The sequence below is a fragment of the Camellia sinensis genome, chromosome 4 (assembly GCF_055761805.1).
Source record: "Camellia sinensis isolate YWXY chromosome 4, ASM5576180v1, whole genome shotgun sequence".
NCBI lineage: Eukaryota > Viridiplantae > Streptophyta > Magnoliopsida > Ericales > Theaceae > Camellia > Camellia sinensis.
This window is the reverse complement of record NC_138964.1, coordinates 44,973,148-44,997,736: the sequence shown is the minus strand read 5'-3', so window position 1 is coordinate 44,997,736 and position 24,589 is coordinate 44,973,148. Positions and strand designations below refer to the sequence as shown.

The 24,589-nt window shown below is 39.7% G+C and overlaps 3 protein-coding genes across 3 annotated transcripts; 2 read left to right on the top strand and 1 right to left on the bottom strand.

Annotated features, from left to right (window-relative positions):
* Positions 1-93: 93 nt before the first annotated feature.
* On the bottom strand, positions 94-2,701 carry LOC114276830 (pentatricopeptide repeat-containing protein At4g30700). Its single transcript, XM_028218667.2, is given in 2 exon segments — positions 94-584; positions 587-2,701. Coding segments are annotated over 2 exon segments (2,331 nt in total). The 5' UTR covers positions 2,649-2,701; the 3' UTR covers positions 94-315.
* Positions 2,702-11,208: 8,507 nt separating this feature from the next.
* Positions 11,209-12,527, top strand: LOC114289928 (uncharacterized). Its single transcript, XM_082923243.1, has 3 exons — positions 11,209-11,904; positions 11,986-12,368; positions 12,512-12,527. The coding sequence occupies exons 1-3, from the start codon at positions 11,209-11,211 to the stop codon at positions 12,525-12,527; spliced, it is 1,095 nt and encodes a 364-aa protein (XP_082779369.1).
* Positions 12,528-12,681: 154 nt separating this feature from the next.
* LOC145823318 (uncharacterized) lies at positions 12,682-14,006 on the top strand. Its single transcript, XM_082922885.1, has 4 exons — positions 12,682-13,036; positions 13,176-13,380; positions 13,462-13,655; positions 13,757-14,006. The coding sequence occupies exons 1-4, from the start codon at positions 12,688-12,690 to the stop codon at positions 13,912-13,914; spliced, it is 906 nt and encodes a 301-aa protein (XP_082779011.1). The 5' UTR covers positions 12,682-12,687; the 3' UTR covers positions 13,915-14,006.
* Positions 14,007-24,589: the final 10,583 nt, after the last annotated feature.

Below are 24,589 nucleotides of genomic sequence, written 5' to 3'. Positions count from 1 at the left end.
CAAAAACTTCCACTATGATGGAATCCGGGAATGAATTTTAAAATTTTTCCTTTTTTTTGATTGGCAACCTGACAATAATGAACACTTCAAGAAGTGCCGGATAAGCTAGCGATGCGTAGATTGATTGATCAAGAGGAATCTCAAGAGTGAATGGTACAATGCCACCTCCTTGTTCTGGCATGACTTAGGTCATCATCCGTTTAAACACAAAAACCCAGTCCACAGCCAACCATATTGATCAAAATGACTTTAAGATGTAAATCCCAAATCCCAACCCAGGCATTTTTCATTGGTGGAGAAAAATTAAAAAAAAATTCACCAGTAATCTAAGCAAGAACACACACCATCTTTGAAATGATGGAACCTATTAGCATCCCTTACAACTATAACTCTTCCTGTGATGTTGGATATGAATTTCGTAAAATTATGACAGTCTAAACACACCCGAAGATTCTTGATGATCCGGATCTCCGTTCCCGGTTCAGAAGCTATAAGCCCAAAAGCAATGGCCAACTTCTCACTATGAACCTTCACCATTAGCTCCTTCTCCTCCTCCTCCACATCATGCAATGCTGTGTCTCTGTCTGAAATCCAGCCTCCCTCATCTCTCCCATCAACTTCTCTAGTTTTGAGTAGATTGCAGCTGCTTGTGGGTGAGACTGGTCACTGGATGTAAAGACATGTGGGGTCCCATTAACCTCTATAAGGGTACACCCAGGAGTCTTTGCCAGATTTCTCTTCTTAACCACCTGTCGAACTGAAGCAGCCTGAGGATAGTTCCGGTCAGCTGAGTATATGTTAGAGAGTAGGACATAGTATCCTACATTTTGTGGGTCCAATTCAAACAACTTATCAGAAGCCAACTGTGCAAGGTTTCTATCCTTATGAATCATGCAAGCACCAAGTAATGCACCCCACACAGCAGGACCTGGCTCAACAGGCATTCTTTTAATGAATTCGAAGGCCTTCTCTAATTTTCCAGCTCGACCAAGAAGGTCAACCATGCAAGCATAATGCTCAGCCAAGGGCTCAAAACCATGATCATGGACCATAGAATGGAAAATCTCCTCTCCTTCTCTCACCAAGCCAGCATGACTGCAAGAATACAAGACAGAAAGGAAAGTAACCCCAGTTGGGGAAATCCTTGAATCTACCATTTCAGTAAAGAGGTTAAGTGCGTCATGTCCATGCCCATGGAGGCCATAACCAGAAATCATGGCATTCCAGGTGACCACATTCTTCTCCTGCACAGTGTCAAATAACCGCCGTGCCTCCACAATGCTTCCGCACTTTGCATACATGTCAATTAAAGCAGTTGACACATAAATGTTGGACTCAAAACTCTCTTTCTTTATTAAATCATGGACCCATTTCCCTAGACTAAGAGTTCCAAGTTGAGAGCATGCTGATAGAATACTTGTAATTGTGACAGGATTTGGACGAATTTCAAACACCTGCATCTCCCGGAATAGAGATATTGCCATTTCCGTTAGCCCATTTTGGGCATATCCTGAAATCATAGCATTCCACGAAGCCAAGCTTTTCTCTGGGGAATCATCAAAAAGCTGCCTCGCAGATTCAATTTCGCACAATCGACTATAGACAGTAGTTAAAGCAGTCGATACTGAGGGATTTGAAACCATACCAGACTTCAAACAGAAACAATGAATTGAATGTGTTAGATCCAAACGACCAAAGGGAGAAAAAACAGGAATCAAACCTACAACGGTGCTTGAATTGACTCTCAATTCCAAAACAAGCAATTCTTTAAAGAGCCTCACTGAAGACTCAGTCTCATTATTACAAGAAAACCCAGAAATCATTGCATTATAAGATATCAAATCAGGGTACCCAATCTGCTCAAACAATGACCTCGCTGTGAAAATTTCCCCGCATTTTGAATACAACGAAATCAAACCCGTAAGAATATATTCATGACAATGAAACCCAACCTTCACTGCCAAACACTGAATCATCATCCCAACTCTCAACTCCTGCAACTCTGCTGCAGCTGGAAGCACTGCAGTCAACGTTGTTGAGTCGAATTGGGTCCCACCTACAACCATATCACAAAAAACCCTCATCGACTCGCTAAAGAAACAATTTTTCACTAACCCAGAAATCATTGTATTCCACAAAACAGTGTCTGGATTGGGAATTTCATCAAACACCTTATACGCAGATAAAACCTTAGAAAAATTGAAATACATATCAACAAGAGCAGACCCAACAAACAAATCCGAGCAAAACCCATCAACAATTGAATGGGAATGAAGCAATAAACCCACTTTCTCAGACAACGATGACGACGCAGATACAATAAAAGCATAAGTAAAGTTATCAGGCTTAAGGGTGGTGTTTGTGCGAAGGTGAAGATAGACAGAAAGAGCATTGTGAGGTGAGTTGTTCTTTGAGAAGCCTCTGATGAGGACATTGAAGAGGAATAGATCAGGATTGGGAAATGTGGAACAGAGGAGACTTGCGTGGTGTATGTGATTGAGGTCTGAGAGCTTGTGGGTGAGCTTAGTGACCGTTATGAGGTCGTTGTGAAGACCGTTGAGGATGATTTGGGTGTGGGTTTGGCTGAGATGAGAGAGAGTGGTAGCTTTGTTGATGAGATTCAGAAACAAGTTCCGATTGCAAATCATCTGTTTTGGAGAATGACAACAAAACTACCAACAACTGGCGCCCAAAACATGCACTGTATTTACTTCCATTTAAAATTTAAATGCTATATAGAAAAAATTCTTAAGCCTCCGTTTGGGAAGTTGGTTGACTTTTTAGCTTTTTTAGTTATTTTAGTCTGGGTTAAAAAGCTTAGTTTGGGAAGGACTTTTTGATTTTTTGGCTTTTTTAGCTTTTTTTGTGAGAGAAGAGTGTAATGATTATGGGTTGGATGTAATGTTTTATTTGTTATGGCTAAAATAGCCTATTTTGTTTTTTGTGGCTAAAATAGCCAAAAAAGCCCAACCAACTTCTTCCCAAACGGTGCCTAAATTTTATTATTTAGGGCAAACATTGGTCCTTATAATTGGACTTAATTCCCATAAAGTCTTATTATAAATAAATTTTAGTAAAATTATAGTTAAAAATAATTTTTTTGTGACAAATTTTTTTATGTCGTTAAAAATTGACAATTAGTGACTTTTTTTTGTCATGATTTTTATAAATTGTCGTAAAACTTACAATTAGTGACGTTTTTTAACAAATTTTTTTCATAAGACCTATTAGATAATAAGTCCACTTATTAAGACCTATACGTAAGTACCCCTATTATTTAGGCCCTTCGTTTGTTTCGACGTAAGATATATATATATTTTAAATTAATTTTACACAAAAATAATTTTTATTTTTATTTTACGGCGTCCGGTTGATTCTTCAAATAAAAATATTTTATTGCCCAAGAAAGAAGTTTTGATTTAATAAAATGTCATTTATGATAATTTAGTGAGTTAAGATATTTATTTGAAAAAATTAAATATGTTAAAAGGGTAGTAAATAGAGTCAACTTTATAAAAATGATACCAAAATATATTCTTTAAAAAATGTTTTACATGCTTTTTGTTCAACTAAATAATGAAAAATAAGTAAAATATTTTTCACAAAATTATTTTACATCAAAACAAATGAATATTAATTTTGTCTCAAAAAAAATGTTTTCTTACTTTATTTGTAATTTTTTATTTTATTTTGTAGGTTGTGAGGTGTTGGAGTACTGTGATTAGGCCCAAAATGAGTCGATTAAGAAGTAATTTCACTGTATTTGATTAGTGGAATTTTACTAACTTGGTAAATATTCATTTACATTTATTAGTAAAATTTTACTGATTATTGACAAAATTAATGAAGTTTTATTGAGTTTTTAAGATCGTAAAAATTTTATTGAAATGAATTTTTTGGGTTTGAAAGAAAGATGGCAATGGCTATGTATTAAACAATATTATTAAATGCATACTAAAACTAAATTAAATTTGTATTTTGAAATACATTTTATTTAAAAATTCTAACAATATATATATGTCCCACACAAGATAAACTTATTCTAAACCATGCATCAAAATGGGAAATAGAGGATCTTAAATGAATCAATGGGAGAGGACAACCATAACATACTCTCGTAGTCGCAGGCCGGCCCTGGGAATAGGCCCACAAGGCCATGACCTACGGCTCCTCAAAATAGAGTCAAAAAAAGGGTTTCTTTCTATTATAATTTAGTGTAATATATTATGTATATTTTAAGTCCAAAAAATTAAAGAAACCCAAACTAACTTAAAATAAATTGACCGATTATAAAATTGAAAGGCCCATTTAAAAAAATTAGTATCGTTATCCATTGAAAATAGACCGAAAAGGGGATCCCTCCTGTTATAGTTTAGTGCAATATATTAAGTATATTTTAAGTCCAAAAAAAAATCAAGGAATACCGAAATTAACTTAAAATAAATTGGTCTATTAAAAAATTGAAAGGCCCATTTAAAATAATTAGCATTGTTATCCATTAAAAATGATTTTGTAAAAAAAAAAACTAGATTATGCAAGCATGATTTATTTATTTGCTTCTAAAAATGAATGAAGAACGAGAATCAAACGATACTTATTAATTATTGTAATTTAATGTTAGATATTTTTTGTAATTTTGACACAAATCTTTTGTCCTTTACTTTCAATATATATATATATATATATTTTTTTTTTTTTCATTCAATGAGAAAAACAAATGTGAAGGGCCCAAAAATTTATTAATTGATTATCGACATTGAGCCCCAAAAATCTCAAGGTCGGGCCTACCTAGTCGTCCCAAATGGGACTAAAAAAAACAACAAACAAACAATGAACATGCTCTAAACTTGACTTTCAAACAAAGAGATAGAAAATATAGGTAAATTTTCACAAGTTTTCAACAATTGCAAGAAGAATTTGAGCATGCTTGTCTCTTTGTCAAGCCAAACTAAACCCTAATAGTATATAGAAAAATGACTTAGACCCCCAGCTGGGGGTGCTGGGGTCGTCCTTGATTGGTGCGAAAACATTTTTTTTTTTTTGGATTTCGGCCAATCACACGCTGCCACGTCACTAGGGTGGCACTGGAGGTCGTCCGTACTGGGGTCTATAGCATTTCCCTAGTATATATGACATCACAATCCCATTGTAACAACCCTCATACTGTTTACTGATTAATGACTGACCGATTACTGTTAAACGAAACTGATAATGACTGATAACTGACTGATAATCGAACTGAATGAAATACTGAACTGACTGACTGAAATTGAAACTGAATTGACTGAGTATATGTTAGTTAATTGCATTCTATCTGTTTGATTGTCTGATTATCTGTTCATGTTTATATGTTTAAACTGCTAATTGAAGGCCTTATCGGCGGCCGAACTAGAAACCAATTGATGCTCCGTGACCCTCATATTTAATGTGATTTTATGGTATAAGTATCTGAAAATTGATTAGGTATGATTAAATTAGATTAAATTAAGCTAATTAAAGAGTTGGACTTAATTACCTTTTTGCCACTTAAGTGGCCCACTACTTGGATCATCTTTGATTCTCATTATGCTCACACATACACATTTCATTAGCTCATCTTGAGCACACCACCGACTAGAGAGAGAGAGGTAGGGAGTTAGAGTGAATTCACCTTGAATTCCTTGGAAACTTGAAGAATTGCTTGGTAATTGAAGTGTATCTGCATATTTGAGCTCCCTCACTCCTAATTCTACAAGACTAAGGTAGGACATCCATCTTCTTGTTGCTGTTCTTGAGTTCATTCTTGCATGATTCATGTTAATTTGTAGAGCTAAGTTATGATTTGGTTCATTAATGATGGATTGAAGATCATTTCTTGCATGCATATTGGTATTGTTGCATTTTGAGGTTGATTACATGGACATTAGTTCATGCATGCTCATATTGTTGTTATAGACCATGTTTTCATCTGGTTTTGGAAAGAAATGAGCTCATTTGAGCAAGCTTTGGAGCTTCCATTTGGTTTAAAACTCATGCATGACATGTTTGAATGTTGTTCTTGAAAATGGGTTTGAATGTGGTTTTAATTGACTCACCTTTGGGGCTTGAATTCATAAATTGAGCTTTGAAACTTGTTATACATTGAATTTAATGATGTTTTCCAGAATTTGGGCCCAAGAGGTCGAGTTTGGAATGGTAGAATGCTTGGTTTGAGCTTGGGAGGCAGATCTGGAAATTCCAGATTTGGCTTCCTCGCTCGAGCGAAGGATTCCCCGCTCGAGCGAGCACCTTTGTCCAGGGATCCGCTCGAGCGACCATCGAGCGACCATCGCGCGTAAAATTTCAGCATCCAGTACTTTTACTGTTTTGCAGACCGCTCGAGCGAAGGATTACTCGCTCGAGCGAAGCCTTTGATTTTGGACTTACGCTCGAGCGTAGAAAGTCTCGCTCGAGCGAAGCCCCTATTTTCAGCAAAGTTTGCGAAATGTTTTCTAAGTGTATTGTTGCATCCTCATCCCATCCTAGGCATTCTTAGGCCTAGTTTAAGACATTTAGATGAGGATATCGTTGTAGAACACACCAAGGCAAATTAGGGATTAAGTTATGAGATTTCCCAACTGTGTAGCTTAGTGTGTTCAACCTGTGAACTGTGTAGGGTTGGCAACTGGGGAGGCACGCTCTAGCCTACTGTAGCCCAAACTCTGTGAGTAACGATTGTGTAAAGATATGTTCACAAATGATTATTTTCTAAACAACTGAACTGTACTGTTTTCTGAACTGATTACTGGTATTACTGAATGAATGTATGTCCTTTATTTCTGAACTGTACTGTGGCATCCTTAGTACCTACTGTTTACTGTTACTGTTACAGAGATCTCTGTCGGTTCCCTCGTGGAACCACTACTGTTTACTGACTGATGGCCATCATTACTGTTCGGTCTTTCAAGACCTACTGTACTGTTATGCTAATGGATGTACCACATATGACTGTTTACTGTACTGAACGACCGAAATACTGATTGAATTGAACTGTTTTCATTACTGTAAGGACATTCATTCTAAACCCCTTTACGCTTTATGTTATTCACTGGGCTTTAGCTCACTGCTCATATATATATGTAGGTGTTCAGGCACCAGACCGCAGCTAGAGGCGTCAGGGTTACTCCAGTTTTGTCAAGCTAGCCTTTGTGCCTCACTGCGAGGTTCCGAGTTGCCATGCTATGGCTTGGGGGTGTTTTGTCTGTTTTTCCCCCTTCTGTACTGTTTTACTGTTTTGTATAGACCGTACTGTTTTGTACAGACGGAATGTTTTCTGTACTGTTCTGTAGGGTTGAGTCCCTAGTTGAATGGATGTGAATATTATACATACTGTTTTGTACTGTTTATGTGCGAATATATGAAAAGCCTTTTCGCATTCAGACTGTCTCAGCTCAATGGACACTATTTATTTACTGTATTGGCTTCCGCCAGGCCCTGTACTCTGTTTTACTGTATTACTGTTCAGCAGGCCTTCGGTAATCTCGGATTACTGGCCGGTTACGGTGCTAAACCCATAGGGCCGGGTTTGGGTCGTGACACCCATCGTGTCCCTGTTGCCATGGGTAATGTAATCCTAATGTGTTGTTGTCATGGTGTTCTAATTGCGACCGCAAGTCAAGTTGAACTAACTATAACCCACCGAGTATAAGTATATTAATAAGAAGAGGAAAAAAAATGTCCATGAATTTCCTTAGTAATGGCAAATAAACTGAGAAGTCACTAGCTTGAAAATCGAGCAATGTGAAAAAAGAAAAAAAACACATACTTCGATAGCATAAACATCATTGTTAATATTATTATTATTTTCTTTGTGTTTTAAGCCTCCTACTGCATCCTCCTTTTGCATGAAGCAATGTCAATACAATTTACACGAACCAATTTCAATGCTATTTTCAATACAATTTGCATGACCTAATTTCCATTCTATTTGAATGGACCACATGTTATAAATATCTCTAATTACATTTCAATTTAAAAGCTCAAGCAATGAAGCAAGAATGTGGAACAAATCATTTGGACAACAGTAAGGTTGAGGTTATTTGTTAGTTGGTATCGTTATCATTTTGAAGGCAAAAAATAAAGAATAAAAAATGCAAATTTGGGATATTTGAGGAAACCTAATTATACTATGAATTTATTGATGGAATGAGAGTGACCACACCATGATTCGGTGGGTCTCTCCACACTCAATCATAACTCATTTGATTGGTGATGAACCTTTCCACAGGAAAGGAGAACAATTTGGAAGCAATAGTTTGAATTTGAAAGCCAAAGAACACAACTCTTAGACAAAGCCTTGTGACTATTGATGTTGTGAAACAACACCAAGAGTTGTGTCCATTATTAAAGGTCACCATGATGTATATAAATACACATAGTTGTAGTGCTATAAAATTAATTCAATATTACAAATCTTTCTTATTTGCTGTGTTCTCGGATTGTCGACTTTCTTGTATGATAAACACCTCATGAGATTATTGATCATCGCCGTTGTTAGTTTATTCTTACATCTATAAATGAGAGATTTTGATACATTTACCAATGGGGTTGTAATTTGTGACAAGCAAACTAGCACAAACTGTTTCAGAATCGTCACTTTTATTTCTTGTCAGCGTTTCCGTTTTGACCTAAAAATAAATTGATAGTCACTTTTCAATAATATACTTTTACACATGAAATATTCTAAAATCACATAATAAAAAATACCAATAAAACATCCTAAAGGATACGTGCAATTTAACTCCAGTCAATCCTAATTCTATTTCCAACATAACTCCAATCAATCCTAATTCTTATTTTTTTTTTTCCAACACAACTCCAGTCAATCCTAATTATAAGTAACGTGTTCTTCAGAAAAACAATTCTACTATCTTAAAAATTCATATCAATAATTGTTCTCCTCTAGGGGAGTTATACAATATAAACAACCCTAAGGAAGTAAAAGAGAAAGAGCAAACACGACTGAGGTAGAGAGAGACGAAAAAAGTAGTACAAACACTGATGATGAAGATGATGATCAATCATCACCATCTTTTGTGAATATCCCTCTTCATATTCTCTTTTCCGAGATCTTCACCAGACTACCCATCAAGTCTCTCTGCTGATTCAATTGCCTTTCTGAATCAATCTGATCTTTTACACTCAACAACAACGGCTCTTTCTTTCTTGATCTTCACCTCTATTGTTCCCAAACTCGTCCACTAACCATGTATAATCTTTAAAATTGTAAAAGTAAGTGCACCTTCCCTAAATTTCAGTAGGGGAACATGGACTCAAGTCTCTTTCCTTCTTTCCTTCTTTCCTCGAGGTCGGTCGCATTCAAACCGATAATAGTTAAGCAATCCTTTTTTCCATCTATTCAGTTTTATTACACGGTCCCACTAGGAAAAGTTAGGTTCTCGGGTGAAACCTTCTCTACCATAGAATTCGGCCTTCACGGTCGGCTTCTATAAGGAAGGCGGCGCAAAGGAGGCTCGAGGGCTTGTTAAGGAGATTTGGATGCAAAGAAGTAAATGGCAAAAGAAAAAAGAATAGAGATTTCAATCAAGGTTTTGAAACCCGGACCGGACCGGCCGGTTCAACCGGTTGAACCGGTGACCGGGTGAGGTTCCGGTCCGGTTGACCCCCTAAAACCGGTCAAATGAAAAAACTGGTCTATTTTCATAGAACCGGTGAAACCGGTGGTTCAACCGGTGAACCGTTCGAACCGGTTCCGGGTTAGTTGAACCGGGACGGTTTGATTTATATATATATAAAAAAAAAATTGATCTGCTTCTATTTTTTTTGGCTTATCTTCAGCGGCTGTAGTAGAGCATCCGATCTAGGGCTTCTTCACACTCACACAGGTCTCTTCCTCCCTTCCCTCTGTTATCCGATCTATCTCTCTCTTTTTTTTCACCATTAACGAATCAATCAAGCAAGGTTCAACTTCACACCACCATTGCTGCCAACAGTCCAGGTATTATTTTGATGAATCTTTGAATCTCCTTCTTTGAATCTCCTTCTTTGTCCAGGTATATATAAAAAAAAAAAAAAATTGATCTGCTTCTATTTTTTTTGGCTTATCTTCAGCGGCTGTAGAGCATCCGATCTAGGGCTTCTTCACACTCACACAGGTCTCTTCCTCCCTTCCCTCTGTTATCCGATCTATCTCTCTCTTTTTTTTCACCATTAACGAATCAATCAAGCAAGGTTCAACTTTACACCTCCATTGCTGCCAACAATCACAGCCGCCAACAGCCTCCAGTCCAGGTATTATTTTGATGAATCTTTGAATCTCCTTCTTTGTTCTCCACTCCACTTCTCTGTTTTCCATTTTCCTTTTCCTCTATTTTTTTCTACAAAATGAAAAATGTATAGAGATTCTCACAAAAAAATTTCAGATTGAAAAATATATACAGATTTTTTATTCTTCTATTTTCTATTTTTTCCTTCAGAATTTTTTTCCCCCCTTTATAGATAAATCATAGATATATAGAAAACATATTTTCAATTGAAATGGTGCACTAATTTCCCAATGTCAAACGACTACTTCTCAGTTGAGAGTGAAGACTAAAGTGAGAGAGAGGGGTATAGAGAAGCAGAGAGTGCATTTGTGAAGAAACCCATCTCATTATCTTCACCCAAAAGGTATGTATTCTCATCCCTTTTAATTTATCTCTTTATCTCAAACATTTTACACCATTTTATTTTATTTATTTATTTATTTTTTGTGGCAACTCATTGTTTTACAGGTTGATATTATTGTGATATTTTCTATCAATTTCTTATTTTTCCTGCCTAAATATCTGAAGATCTCTCTCATGCTTTCACTTTGATTGAGTTTTTGATTTTACTTTAATGCCTGTTGCATCAGATTGTGAAACGGGTCAATATTCATATTACCAGTCAATTTAATATTAAATGACCTTAATTTTCAAATATTTATGAAGTTAAATTGTGATTTGGTGGGTATGTTGTTTTGGGTTGCTTCTTGATTTGTGAATTCAGTGATGATAATTTGGATACCCATGAATTCAGTGGTGATAATTTGGATACCCATGAAGTTAAATTGTGATTTTACACCATTTTGATTAATTTGAATAATTATGATCCTACTTTCTGGAATATTAATTTGAATAGGAGTACTTTTTTTCTTTTTTCTCTTTTCTTTTTTTCATTTGTTCTTATTCTAAGTTGTAGTTGTGAGAGATGTCATATGGCCAGAATTCAACAGCTAATTCCACACAAGCCACAAGGGGAAAATCTGATATTGCATGGGCACATGTTATTGAGGGACGAGATGCCAATGGGAAGAAGACTTACTCATGTATGTATTGTGGGAAAACTATTAAAGGTGGAAGGATTAATAGAATGAAGCAACATCTTGCAAAGAAGTCAGGTGAGGTTGGGCCATGTAAAAAAGTTCCCCCAGATATTCAATATCAAATGCATGAATCTTTGAAAGCATTTGATGAAAAGAAGAAACAAAGTGAAGAAAATTATGATCAATTAAATCCTTATGGTCCAGGTGGCTTTCAATTTGAGGGTGATGATGTTTATGTCAATGTTGATGATGAGGTTGTGAGAACAATTCCTCAGAACAACAAGGGCATTTCAATCAATGAAGGAGCTGGAAGTGGGAATAAGAGTAGACCACCAATGACACAGAAAGGGAAGGGGAAGAGACATGAATCAACAAAAATTGGTGATTATTTTGCAGCAAGGACCACTCCTGGTTCTCAACCAACTATCAAAAGTGCCCTCCAAACTAAAGAAGCCATACATAGAGCACATATGATTGTTGGCAAATTCTTTTATGATACTTGTATTCCAATCAATGCTGTGAACTCCATTTATTTTCAGCCCATGTTTGATGCCGCAATTGCCATTGGTCCAGGATATAAGGTCCCTACGTACCATTAACTTCGAGTTCCTTTATTGGGAGACTCAAAAAAAGAGCTTCAATTGTATATTCACACTTTGAAGAGTTCTTGGGCTGCTTGTGGATGTACTATTATGGGTGATGGTTGGACTGATGTTAGACAAAGAAATCTAATAAATTTTCTTGTCTATAGCCCTATGGGAATTGCTTTTGTGAAATCAATTGATGCCTCTGATGCTGTCAAAGATGCTACTCTTCTTTCTAAATTGTTTCTAGAGGTTATTGAGTGGGTAGGAGTGTCGAATGTTGTTCATATGGTGACAGATAATGGAGCAAATTATAAAGCTGCTGGAGGACTTGTAAATGCTACTTACAAATCTATAAATTGGTCTCCATGTGCAGCTCATTGCTTGAACTTAATCTTAAGTGAAATTTCCAAGATGAATCATGTGCATGAGCTTGCTATTAAGGCATCAACGGTGACAAGGTACATATATAACCGTTCATGGTTGTTAGCTCGGTTGAGAAAGAAGAAGAGTTGGACTGAAATTGTGCGCTCAGGAGCAACGCGCTTTGCCACTACTTTCCTTGCATTGCATAGTATTCATGAGCATATGCATGATTTGCAAGCTTTGGTGACAAGTAAGGAGTTTGCAAGTTCAAGATTTGCCAAAGAGAAGAAAGGAAAGGATGCCATTGATATCATTTTAGATAAACAATTTTGGAAGAATTGCTTCATCATTGTTAAGATTGTTGAGCCACTTATGCGTCTCTTGCGTATTGTTGATGGGGATGAGAAACCGTCCATGGGATATGTTTATGAAGGCATGTATAGGGCAATCAAAGGTATTAAAGATATTTTCAAGAGAAATAAGAGGTTGTATAGGCCTTACACAACAATCATTAAAACTCGTTGGGATAATCAATTGCGAAAGAATATACATGCGGCTGCTTATTGGTTGAACCCAGCTTTTCAATATGATCAAGCTTCATTTTGCAAAAAGCCAGAGGTTATGAATAGTGTACTTGATGTGATTGAAACTAAAGCCACATCAAGTAAAACGAAGCTCATGAATGAACTTAGATTGTTTCGAGATCGACAAGACAGTTTTGGAAGAGAGCTTGCCATTGTTACATCAAAGAAAACACAACCTGGTAATCTCTCTCTTTTTTTTTAATAGTAATTATCATTATTATATGCTTTTGATTAGAATATTTTATCTCATTTATCTATTTCTTGTTTCTTTTTATTTTTAATTGTTTATAATATTTTTCTTTCTTTTGTGATAATAAGATGAATGGTGGAAGATGTTTGGACACAGTGCTCCAAATTTGCAAAAGTTAGCCATTCGAATTCTTAGTCAAACTAGCAGCTCTTCTGGGTGTGAAAGGAATTGGAGCGTCTTTGAATGCATACATACAAAGAAGAGGAATAGACTAGAACATCATAGGCTTAATGATCTTGTGTATGTTCATTACAACTTGCGATTGAAGAATAGGTAAATTAATCTTTCTCATATAGTAACTAATGGATTCTTTATTTTATTCGTTTATTTAGTCTTATAATTGAATCAATATAGGAAGTATTACAAAACAAGGAATTATGATCCCATTGACATTGAAAGCATTGACAAAACCGAGTTTTGGATTATTGAAGAAGAAAGACTAGAACAAGAGGAGCCTCCATTGCTTGATTATGATGAGCTCGAAAAAATGCTTTATGAAGAAGATGAGCCTCCACGATATAAGAAGCAATGTCATGGTCTACGAGATGGTTAGAAAATATTGTTTCATCATTATGCAACAATTTTTTTTTTTTTTTTTATCAATCATTATCAAAATGATAGCTTAATGATTTTATTTTAACTATTGTAGATGATGTTGAGGATGATATGGAGGTAGAACTTCTTGGAGATGATATCGACTTGGGATCTTTTGGTGACGTGAACATTGATAATAGATCAAACAATCCGAGCTCTAGTGCAAATGCGAATGAGAATGATGATGATGATTGGCTAAATTATCGTCCCTAGGAGATTTAGGCAAAAATCAAAGATTGTTTGTGATGTTATGTTGTGTTGTCTGTGAACTTTGAACTTAGTTTTGTCTTTTTTGTAACTTATGTTTTATGGATTGCTTTGGTTGGATACTTTTATAATGTTTCTTACTATGATTGTTGTTTTTAATGGCTAAATTTTCATCTTTAATTTTATTTGTTGTTAGCATGTGAAGTGTTATGGCTTATATTCAGGAATTTTTTTTTTTAATTATAGAAAAACATCACTAAAAATATTTAAGATTTTTTTTAAAAAAAATTGAAAATTTAATATTTAAATTATTAATTTATATTTAAAAAAAATTATTTATGACATAATTATGACGTCACGGTTCGATCCGGTTCAACCCACCGGTTGAACCGGTGACCCGTCCACCCGATCATTTTTCCGGTTCGCTCACCGGTCCGGTTTTTAAAACCTTGGTTGGAAGGGGAATTGAGATGGAGGTGATGGATGTGGTATTAGAAAAATAGTGAGGGGATGAGAAATTTTTTTATTATTTTTTTATTTTTTATATATTGGGAAAATATTAATGTTTTATTTTTTTATATATTTTTTATTTATTTTATTATTTTATATAAAAATAATTTAACAATTCCTACACTAACAACTATTATCAAAATAAACACAATTTTACTTAATCTCATCACTATTAATCCCTTCCATCTTACCTCTCAAAACAAACTGGCCCTAGACTTTAAAAGATAAACCCAAATAAGTGGTAGAAATGAAATCCAATCTACAGTCAGAAATAGAAGCAAAAGTCCCAACATTTGGTACATCCCCCAGCGGAATCAAACCTGGTTTTCCCAATTTCACCTCCAAACCCAAAGCAACCAAAATTGTTCATGTGAATTTTGTATTACTCTTTGAAATTGTTAGCTTAGTGTATAAATTTTGGTGCCATGAGAAGTAGTGAATGAATGTGGTTTAGGAAACTTTCAAGCTCTTGGTTGAACTTAAATTTTCATGTTTTGTGCCATGAGGAGAAGTGAATAAGTGTGGTTCTGTTTGGGGATTTTATGTTGTTATTGTCCATTTATTTTGAATACCAATCATCGCCTCCCTTTGTTATTGTCCTATAATTCTCCTCGTATAATCCTGTTGACCAAGTCCACGCTCCTCCGTACGACGTCGCTTTGTCACCTGAAAACACAAACGTGAGCTAGCCGGCGGGTGTGTGCCGGAAACCTCTCCGATGCCTAAGTCAGAAAACTTGAAAAATAGACAAAGCTCTAAGTTCTCAGAAAGATCGTGTTCAATTACCCCCTCCAAGGTGATGCTTGTGAGCTTTTATAAGTTTCATATGGCATAATCCTAGTAGGACTTGTATTTCTCCATACAGAGTCCTCCTAGGATTCAATCTCTTAAGGATAATGCTTATCCTTTTACACCCTCCCCCACTGCTTAAACCAAGTGGGATGGTTTTCTTTACGGCCGAACTTCCTTTTGACCGAAGTAAACTTGGCTATACCGAGCCAAAGAAGGCCGAACTATCCTTAGTTCGGTCTTCTCCTCCAACTCTTTACTTCGGCTGCCCTGTTCGACCTTGATGCGCTTAGATCAAACTTCCAGGTAACAAGTTCGGACCGACCTAACCAATGTAAGTCACGACCGGACTAATTCCGACACCGGTATTCTCAGAACATACTGCGACCGGACTAACTCTGAGTTGCCTCCAGACCGGAGTAATTTTACTCTTCCTCGGGCTGAAGTAACGATCTCTTCTTGAACCGGAGTAATTTCGTCTCCTTGGGCCGAAGTAGCTTTGTCTTCCCAAGGCCGGAGTAATTTTGCCCTTCTGGGCCGGAGTATTCTGTATGGCCTTTTTACCTAGTCCACTGCGTTTTGGGCTTCAAAGCTCAACTTGCAGCTCGGCCCAATCTTTCCCAAAAATTACCCTCTCAATTGCCCCTTAATTCCATCTGCATAGCATGATTGGGATTACCAGTCCACTGGCCGAGCTAGTGTCGTTTTAAGCTTCTCCAGCCGAGCTAAAAAAATACTTTAGCCTCTCCAGCCGAGCTAAAAACTCTCGAATTTTAAGCCGAGCTAACTTTACTCCTGGCCATGTTTTGTCCGGTCAAAAACGTCTCTTCAATCATAAGGTCTGTAACGCTTCCCATTCTTATGACACGTGGCATGTTTTGGTTGGCTAAGGACGGCTGTCACGCCGTCTTCGTGCTCCGTGATTCTGAAACAGTTCCCGCTTCTTCCTTTCCTTTTCCCTCTCTCATATTTCTCAAAACATCCTTTCCTTTCTGAAACCTTCACCTGTATTCACATTCCCTATCTTCTCTCTCTGTCTTCATTTCTTTGCTTCCAAATCCGTGCTTTTCGTTGCTGCTACTGTTCCACCTTTAGCTTCTTCTACTCTAATCTGGTGAGTAAGCCTACCCTTTCTTGCTTTTTTGGTTGTTCTTCCATCTGTTTTTGTTTTGTATGCTTTTTGTGAACATTTTTCTCCTTCTATCTGCTTGGCTTTTGTACTTTTTTATGAAGAAGCAAGTAGAACTCTATGTATGTATGAACTATTTTGTAGAAAAATAGTCTTAGATCCAAAATCACCTAGCAACCGGACTAGGAAACTGTTTGTGTTATGTATGTGGATAGATTCAGAACGTAACCGAACTAGAACTTGTAGGAATATCAGTAGTTTCTTCTGACCCACTCTAGCCAAGATAAGTTCACCGAACAAGCTTGCTCATACCGAACTAGGTACTTCGGTCTATAACCGAGCTAAGATTTTAGGGCTAAGCCGGCTTTCTTAGTTCTCGAACCGAACTCAGAAAGCCGCCCCTAAGAGCTCAACCGAAGTAATTATACTGTAATCGTTTTAGGCCTTGGGACTAAACCAGCTTTCTTAGTTTTTTAGACCGAACTCAGAAAAGCTGCCCCTAGACGTTAAACCGGTCTAAACTGCTCAAAACCGAGCTAAGAAACCTTCTGATGAGCCAAGGTAGAACCAGCCAACTAAGCCGAAGTAGGATTTGTATATCTTGCTTATAATTTGTAGCGCGGTCCAGCGATCTGTGCTTAACCCCCTTGCTTTCTACTTTGCAGACTTAGGTTGCCCAGGCACTCCTGCGTGTGCTAAACCGAGCTACTGAGCCAAAATTTTGTACCGAAATAACTTATCCGTAATTTATACAACAAATGGGTAAATATAGATATTTAGTCGAAACCCCTGGTGGCATGGCCGAATTCAGGCAGGACTACCAGATTCCTGATGATGTCCAACTGGAGTTGGCCAAGAAAGATGCTACTCCCTGGGACAATGAAGGCTTCGTCCCTTTCACCCTTCAATCCATAATAGAGACCGGACTACGGTTTCCTGTCCAGCCGTTAATTTGCGAATTTCTTAGACAGACTAGGTTATGTCCCACCCAACTATCCACCAACACATATCGTATTATAATGGGGATTGCCGCATTAAACCATCAAACCGGACTAAATCTTGGCCTAGCCGAAATATTTCATCAGTATTCCATCGGTTCGAAGAATGCTGGGTGGGTCTACTACCTTAGAATTCGTCGCCGTCGAGAGAAGATAATTAAACATACTCCGGATAAAGATCTAAATGATGATGATTTCTTTTGGGTCTCTGGGAACTTTGAGGATTTTCAAGCTCAAATTCCTGGCCGACCTATAAATTGGAAAATGGGAGAGCCAGGTAATTTTACTTTGGTCTTCTGCTTCGTAAGTTATCTCGGTTGTTTAGTCTACTAGCCGAACTAACACTTCTCTTTTTTTTTGCAGATTTTGCCCATCTCCATTCCCTGTATAGCTATCCTAACCTCGGAGTCTTGCGAGCCGCTTTTCGGGTTAAAGAAAGGGATTGGGCCAAGCTTCTAAATTTCGAACCGACCTACCGTTACAGCGGTCGACGGAAAGCAAAGGTGACTGACTTCCTTCTTGAAGAGGCACCGGAACCGGACCCAACTTTGCCCGAGATAAGACTTGTTCCATTAACCGCTGAGGAAGAAATGGCGAAGAAGAGCAGAGTCAGGGCCCTTCTAACTTCAACAACTAGAGCCGAAGTAACACCAACTACTGAGGTGCAGCCTGCCGTCGTGGCCCTTCCTTCACAACGGCCTTCTTCATCTCGCCCTTCAAAACGCGCCCGATCTACGTCAGCCGAACAACAACTGGTTGATGAAGTCGAAACCGTCCCCCAAAGTCCTCATGCTGCGTCCCAACCAGAGCAAACGGACCGAGCTCGATCTCCGAAGTGGGCTCCGCCTTTGATCTTCAATGACCGTAACATCAAAGCCACTGACTCGGTCGTGGCTGAAAAAGACCACCAACTGGCCTTTAATCTGGCCAAAAGTGTGTGCCTCCCCAAGGACATGGAGCACCACTTGAAGCAACTGAACACCGAAATGAAATCAATTCGGTCTGCTTCCAAGTCCATGATCTTGGTAAGTAGCTCTGTCTGTCTTTTCCTGCCTAAATTTTTCCTAACTTTTACTTCGGCTGAGATGAGATTTTTGTTTTGCCAGGCCTTGCAAAAGAACAATGTCACGTATAGGAAAGTCCAAGAACTCCGCAAAACCACAAGGCAGGCGATGGCGGAAGCCGAAGCAAAGTCGGCCGAACTACTACAAGCCGAAAAGAGAATGGCCGAGCTAGAAGCGGAGAACGGCCGTCTTGCCGATCTAGTCAATTCGGCGGAAGCGGAGAAGCAGAAAGCTGCCATCGTTATGAAGGACAAGTATTTGCGGGAGTTGTTGAAGCTTGAGAAGAGGAAGGACGCCGAAATAAGCGAACTAAAAGAGAACATGGAGGCGGTCGACAAGGGGGGGTACAAGCGAGGTTTCAAGGAGGCAGAAGTGGCCTACGTCAAGCAATGCGATGCCGCCAAGGAGCTCTTCTTCAAGTGCGGCTGGAGGGCGGCTGTGGAGAAGCTCGGTTATGATCAACAGACCGAGGTCTTCAACCCTCCAGAGTACTTTATACCGAAGTCCCTTGCGGGGTTTGCGGATGCCCTGCACCAGCAATTCCTTGAGGGTTCAGATACTGACGAAGATTCTGCTTCTGAGGATACTCCGGTTGAAAACGTGGATCAGATAGATCGGCCGGAGTCTAGAGTTGAAGATCTGACTATTGAACAGCCAAATGACACTGTGGCTCCGGTCGATGCCACTATTGTGACTGAAGGAGTCCTGCCGCCAGAGACCGGTCTTCCTGCTGATACTGATGCGGCCTTTGATGCCGAGATAGATGAACTTTTCTCTTAAATTTGTACTCTTTTCTCTGTAACCGAACTAAGCCCCCTTGTAATGACTTCTTTTTGAATGAAAATTTTACTTCTTTTATTCCAGTTGTTGTGTGTATGCTTGCGTTTGTAATGACTTCCTCTCACTCCAAGTGTTATTTCGGTTTTTGGTTGGTTAAACTATGCTTACCAGCCAACCACTCCTTAGCCGACATAATTACTTCGGCTGAGGGGTATTAAGTGTTGGTTTATTCCAGCCAACCACTCTTCAGCCTTACACTTACTTCGGCTGAAGAGTTACAGGTGTTGGTTTATTCCAGCCAACCACTCTTCAGCCTTGCACTTACTTCGGCTGAAGAGTTACAGGTGTTGGTTTATTCCAGTCAACCACTCTTCAGCCTTGCACTTACTTCAGCTGAAGAGTTACAGGTGTTGGTTTATTCCAGCCAACCACTCTTCAGCCTTGCACTTACTTCGGCTGAAGAGTAACAAGAGTTGGTTTGTTCCAGCCAACCACTCTTCAGCCTAACACTTACTTCGGCTGAAGAGTTACAGGTGTTGGTTTATTCCAGCCAACCACTCTTCAGCCTTGCACTTACTTCGGCTGAAGAGTAACAAGAGTTGGTTTGTTCCAGCCAACCACTCTTCAGCCTTGCACTTACTTCGGCTGAAGAGTAACAAGAGTTGGTTTGTTCCAGCCAACCACTCTTCAGCCTAACACTTACTTCGGCTGAAGAGTTACAGGTGTTGGTTTATTCCAGCCAACCACTCTTCAGCCTTGCACTTACTTCGGCTGAAGAGTAACAAGAGTTGGTTTGTTCCAGCCAACCACTCTTCAGCCTTGCACTTACTTCGGCTGAAGAGTAACAAGAGTTGGTTTGTTCCAGCCAACCACTCTTCAGCCTAACACTTACTTCGGCTGAAGAGTTACAGGTGTTGGTTTATTCCAGCCAACCACTCTTCAGCCTTGCACTTACTTCGGCTGAAGAGTAACAAGAGTTGGTTTGTTCCAGCCAACCACTCTTCAGCCTAACACTTACTTCGGCTGAAGAGTTACAGGTGTTGGTTTATTCCAGCCAACCACTCTTCAGCCTTGCACTTACTTCGGCTGAAGAGTTTACAGGTGTTGGTTTATTCCAGCCAACTATTTGAAGTTAGTTTTTCCAGCTAACTTATAGTATTTGGTTATTCCGACCAAATGTCCTGCAGCCTGGATCCTTATCCTGGGCTTAGGAAGGATGTTGGTTTAATCCAGCCAACCTCTGAGTTAGTTTTTCCAGCTAACTTGGAATAGAATGCTCGCAAAAAACTTAGTCTCGAAAGCTAACTTTTACAAAGAATAATTTGTGCTAGAAAGAATTGCTCATTTTATTGAAGGAAGAAAAAATTACACATGTTTGAAAAAGAAAAGCTAAAAGTAAAATAACTTGAGATTGGCCGTATTCCATGGCCTAGGGATTGCCTTGCCATCCTTGTCTTCTAGGTGGTATGCCCATTTGCCGGCTAACCCAACCACCTTATAAGGACCTTCCCAATTTGGGCCTAACTTGCCGTCTCCTGGGACCAAGGTGTTTCCCATTACTTTGCGCAATACCCAATCGCCAATTTTGAATTGTCTTGGATGAACCTTTTTGCTGTATTTTTTGATTAATTCTCGTTGGTATGCGGCGATGTGGACCAACGCTCTTTCTCTTCTTTCTTCTGCAAGGTTGAGTTCTAAGGCTATGGCTTCTTCATTTAAGTCTGGATCAAAATTTTCGCTTCGAATTGTGGGGAGGCCAACTTCTAGTGGGATCACCGCTTCCATTCCATATGCTAAGGAGAATGGTGTTTCTCCTGTTGATCGTCGAGGTGTGGTGCGGTAGGCCCATAAAACATGAGGAAGTTCATCTGCCCACTTGCCTTTTGCCTTCTCTAGCCTTTTCTTAAGTCCATCCAAGACGACTTTATTTGATGCTTCTGCTTGCCCATTTGCTTGGGGATATGCCGGTGTGGAATTGTAGAACTCTATCTTGTACTCTTCACAAAAGCTTCTAAAGATCCTGCCGTCGAACTGAGTTCCATTGTCTGAGATCAGTGCTTTTGGTATGCCAAACCGAGTGATAATATTCTGCCAAACAAACTTCTTCACATCCTTCTCTTTGATTGACGCCAGTGCTTCTGCTTCCACCCATTTTGTGAAGTAGTCTGTTGCTGCGAGAAAGAATTTTCTGCCTCCGGGTGCTGTTGGAAGTGGTCCTACTATGTCTAAGCCCCACATTGCGAAAGGCCATGGGCTAGTTAAAGGTAGGAGTTCTCTTGCTGGTTGATGTATTTGGTGCGCGAATTTCTGGCATTTTTCACACTTCTTCACATATTTTTCTGAGTCTGCTTGCATATACGGCCACCAATATCCTTGCGAAATAGCCCTGTAGGCGAGCGACCTTCCCCCTTGATGACTTCCACATACCCCTTCATGTATTTCGAATAGGAAGGCTTTTACTTTGCTGGGATGAACGCACTTGAGGTAAGGCCCAGAGAATGACTTCTTGTATAATGCCAAAGATGGAGATAGCCAAAATCGCTGCGACTTTGCCCTTATTTTGTTGGCTTCTTTTTTCTCTGCTGGTAGGATGCCGTCTTTTAGGAACAGGATGATGGGATCCATCCATGAAGGGCCTAATTCAGTGCAATATACTTCTTCTGCTTCGGGGTCTTCTATACTTGGTCTTGGTAAGAAGTCGATGAGTAATGGATGAGGGATCGATGTATCCGCCATTGAGGCCAGGCCTGCTAGCTCGTCCGCTCGGCTGTTTTCCTCCCTGCCAATTTGTTCTATCCTTACCACATCAAACTTCTTGATCTCTGTTCTGACTAACTCTTGGTACTTGGCCATTCTGTCGTCCTTTGCTTCGTATTCGCCGGAAATTTGGTTTACTACCAGCAGAGAGTCACTGTATACCATTAGTTCGGCTGCTTTCATGAAGTGTGCTGACTTGAGTCCTGCGATAAGCGCCTCAAACTCTGCTTCATTGTTGGATGCTGGGAAGCCAAGGTTGATTGCTTGCTCTATAACCAGGCCGTCTGGAGAGATGAGGACTATGCCAAGCCCTGCACCATGTCGGTTGGATGCTCCATCCACAAAGAGCTTCCACATCTCTCCAACAAATAGTTTCCAGCATGTGGAAGGGTCAGACGATGCCGTGGGGTCAAGGATGGTGTTTTCTTCAAAGTCCATATTGGCTGTCTGCCCTTCGTCCTCTGTTTGAACTGCTGGTGAGCCTTTGTTTGGCTTCTCCTTGTCGTCCTTAATGTGGTCTGCCTTTGTGCTTGATGGACTACTTCCCACTAGGGGTTGCGCTATTCCGGCGTCAACTTCTGTCTCTAGTTCGGTCGATGGACTACCTTTCACTAGGGGTTGCGTTATTCCGGCGTTAACTTCCGTCCCTAGTTCGGTTGAGTCAGTCAGGTCGACTGGACAGATATGATGACTTCCAGGAGTAAACTCTGCGACGAAGTCTGCTAAAGATTGAGCTTTTATTGCGGTCTTTGGTTGGAACTTGATATCGAATTGTCCCAACTCTACTGCCCATTTCAAAATTCGCCCACTGAAGTTCGCCCTTTCAAACAGAGCTTTTAATGGAAAGGCCGTGAGGACGACTATGGTGTGGGCATGAAAGTAGTGCGCCAATTTCCTGGATGCCATCATTAATGCTAATGCTAGTTTCTCCAATGGTAAGTACCTTGTTTCGGCTCCCAATAATGTCTTGCTGACATAAAAGATGGGCAAGTGTTGTATTCCTTCTGCACGAACCAACACTGCGCTGACTGCGTGTTGAGAGACTGCTAGGTACAAAAAGAGTTCTTCACCAGGTACTGGAGTAACAAGTAGTGGTGGGGAAGACATGTATTCCTTCAAGCTTTCCAGAGCTCGGTCGCATTCTTCATCCCACTCAAACTTGGCCTTTAAAGCTTGGAAGAACGGTCGTAGTCTGTCCGACGATCTGCTTATGAATCGGTTGAGTGCAGCCGCCATACCAGTAAGATGCTGCACTTCTTTGACTGAGTTTGGTCTCTCCAATTCCTGGATCGCTTTGATCTGAGAGGGGTCGGCTTCTATACCTCGGTTGGTTACCAGGAAGCCCAAGAATTTGCCAGATCCAACTCCGAATGCGCATTTGGACGCATTGAGGCGTAGCTTGTGTTTCTTCAGGATCTGGAACATCTCGCCTAAGTCTTTCAGATGGTCATTCTCATCCTTGCTTTTGACTACCATGTCGTCGATGTACGCCTCCATCGTTCTGCCTAACAATGGTTCAAACATCTTGGTGACCATCCTTTGGAATGTCGCCCCTGCGTTCTTTAGGCCAAAGGGCATGACCTTATAGCAATATAACCCCCTTGGTGTTGTGAAGGAAGTGACCTCCTGGTCTGGTTCATGCATGGCGATCTGGTGGTAGCCTCTGTATGCATCCAAAAAGCTAAGTCGGTTATGTCCTGCTGTTAAGTCCACCAGTTGATCTATCCTTGGTAGAGGGAAGCTATCTTTTGGGCACGCCTTGTTGACTGTTTTGTAGTCGACGCAGACGCGCCATTTACCATTCTTTTTTGGCACTACGACGGTGTTGGAGATCCATTTTGGGTAGTGCACTTCCCTTATTGCTCCTGCCTCCAGCAGGTTGCCCACCTCTTCTACCACTATTTCGGCGTGGTGGAGTGCCGATCTGCGTGTGCGTTGAATGACTGGTCTGGCGGATGGGTGGACATTGAGTTGGTGACTGATGAAGTTTGGATCAATGCCTGGCATGTCGTAAGGTGTCCAAGCAAACACTTCGATGTTAGAGGTCAAGAATTCTAAGACCTTTAATCTCTCAGTGCTGGACAATGATGAGCCAAGCAAGAAGAACTTATCCGGGTTCTTCTCATCTATTTTTACTTCCACCAAGTCTTCCACCGCTTTCTGATCAGCCTCTTTGCCGACGTCAGCGAATAGTTCATTACTTTCTGGCTCTTCCACCGAATGAACGTATCCTTTGGCAGCTCGGCTTCCATTTGCTGTGGCGAAGCACTGTTTTGACATGATCTGATCGCCATAGACTTCTTCAATTATACCGGCGTCATTGGGGAACCGCATTACCTGATGGTATGATGACGCTACCGAACGCATGGCATGTAGCCATGTTCTGCCCAGGATGATGTTGTAGGTGGAGGGGACCTTCAATACCCAGAACTCCACCTGTTTTGATACACTTCCAGCTCTGACTGGAAGGATTATTTTGCCGACAGGCCACTCTGGCATGGAGTTGAATCCAATCAGGGGAGAAACTGCAGGTGCCAAGTCTTTGTCTTGCAGCTTTAGTTGTTTGAATGTGTCGTAATACATGATCTCACATGAACTACTCTGGTCAATCAGAATCCGCTTGACGTCAAAATCCTTGACTCGGAGAGTGACAA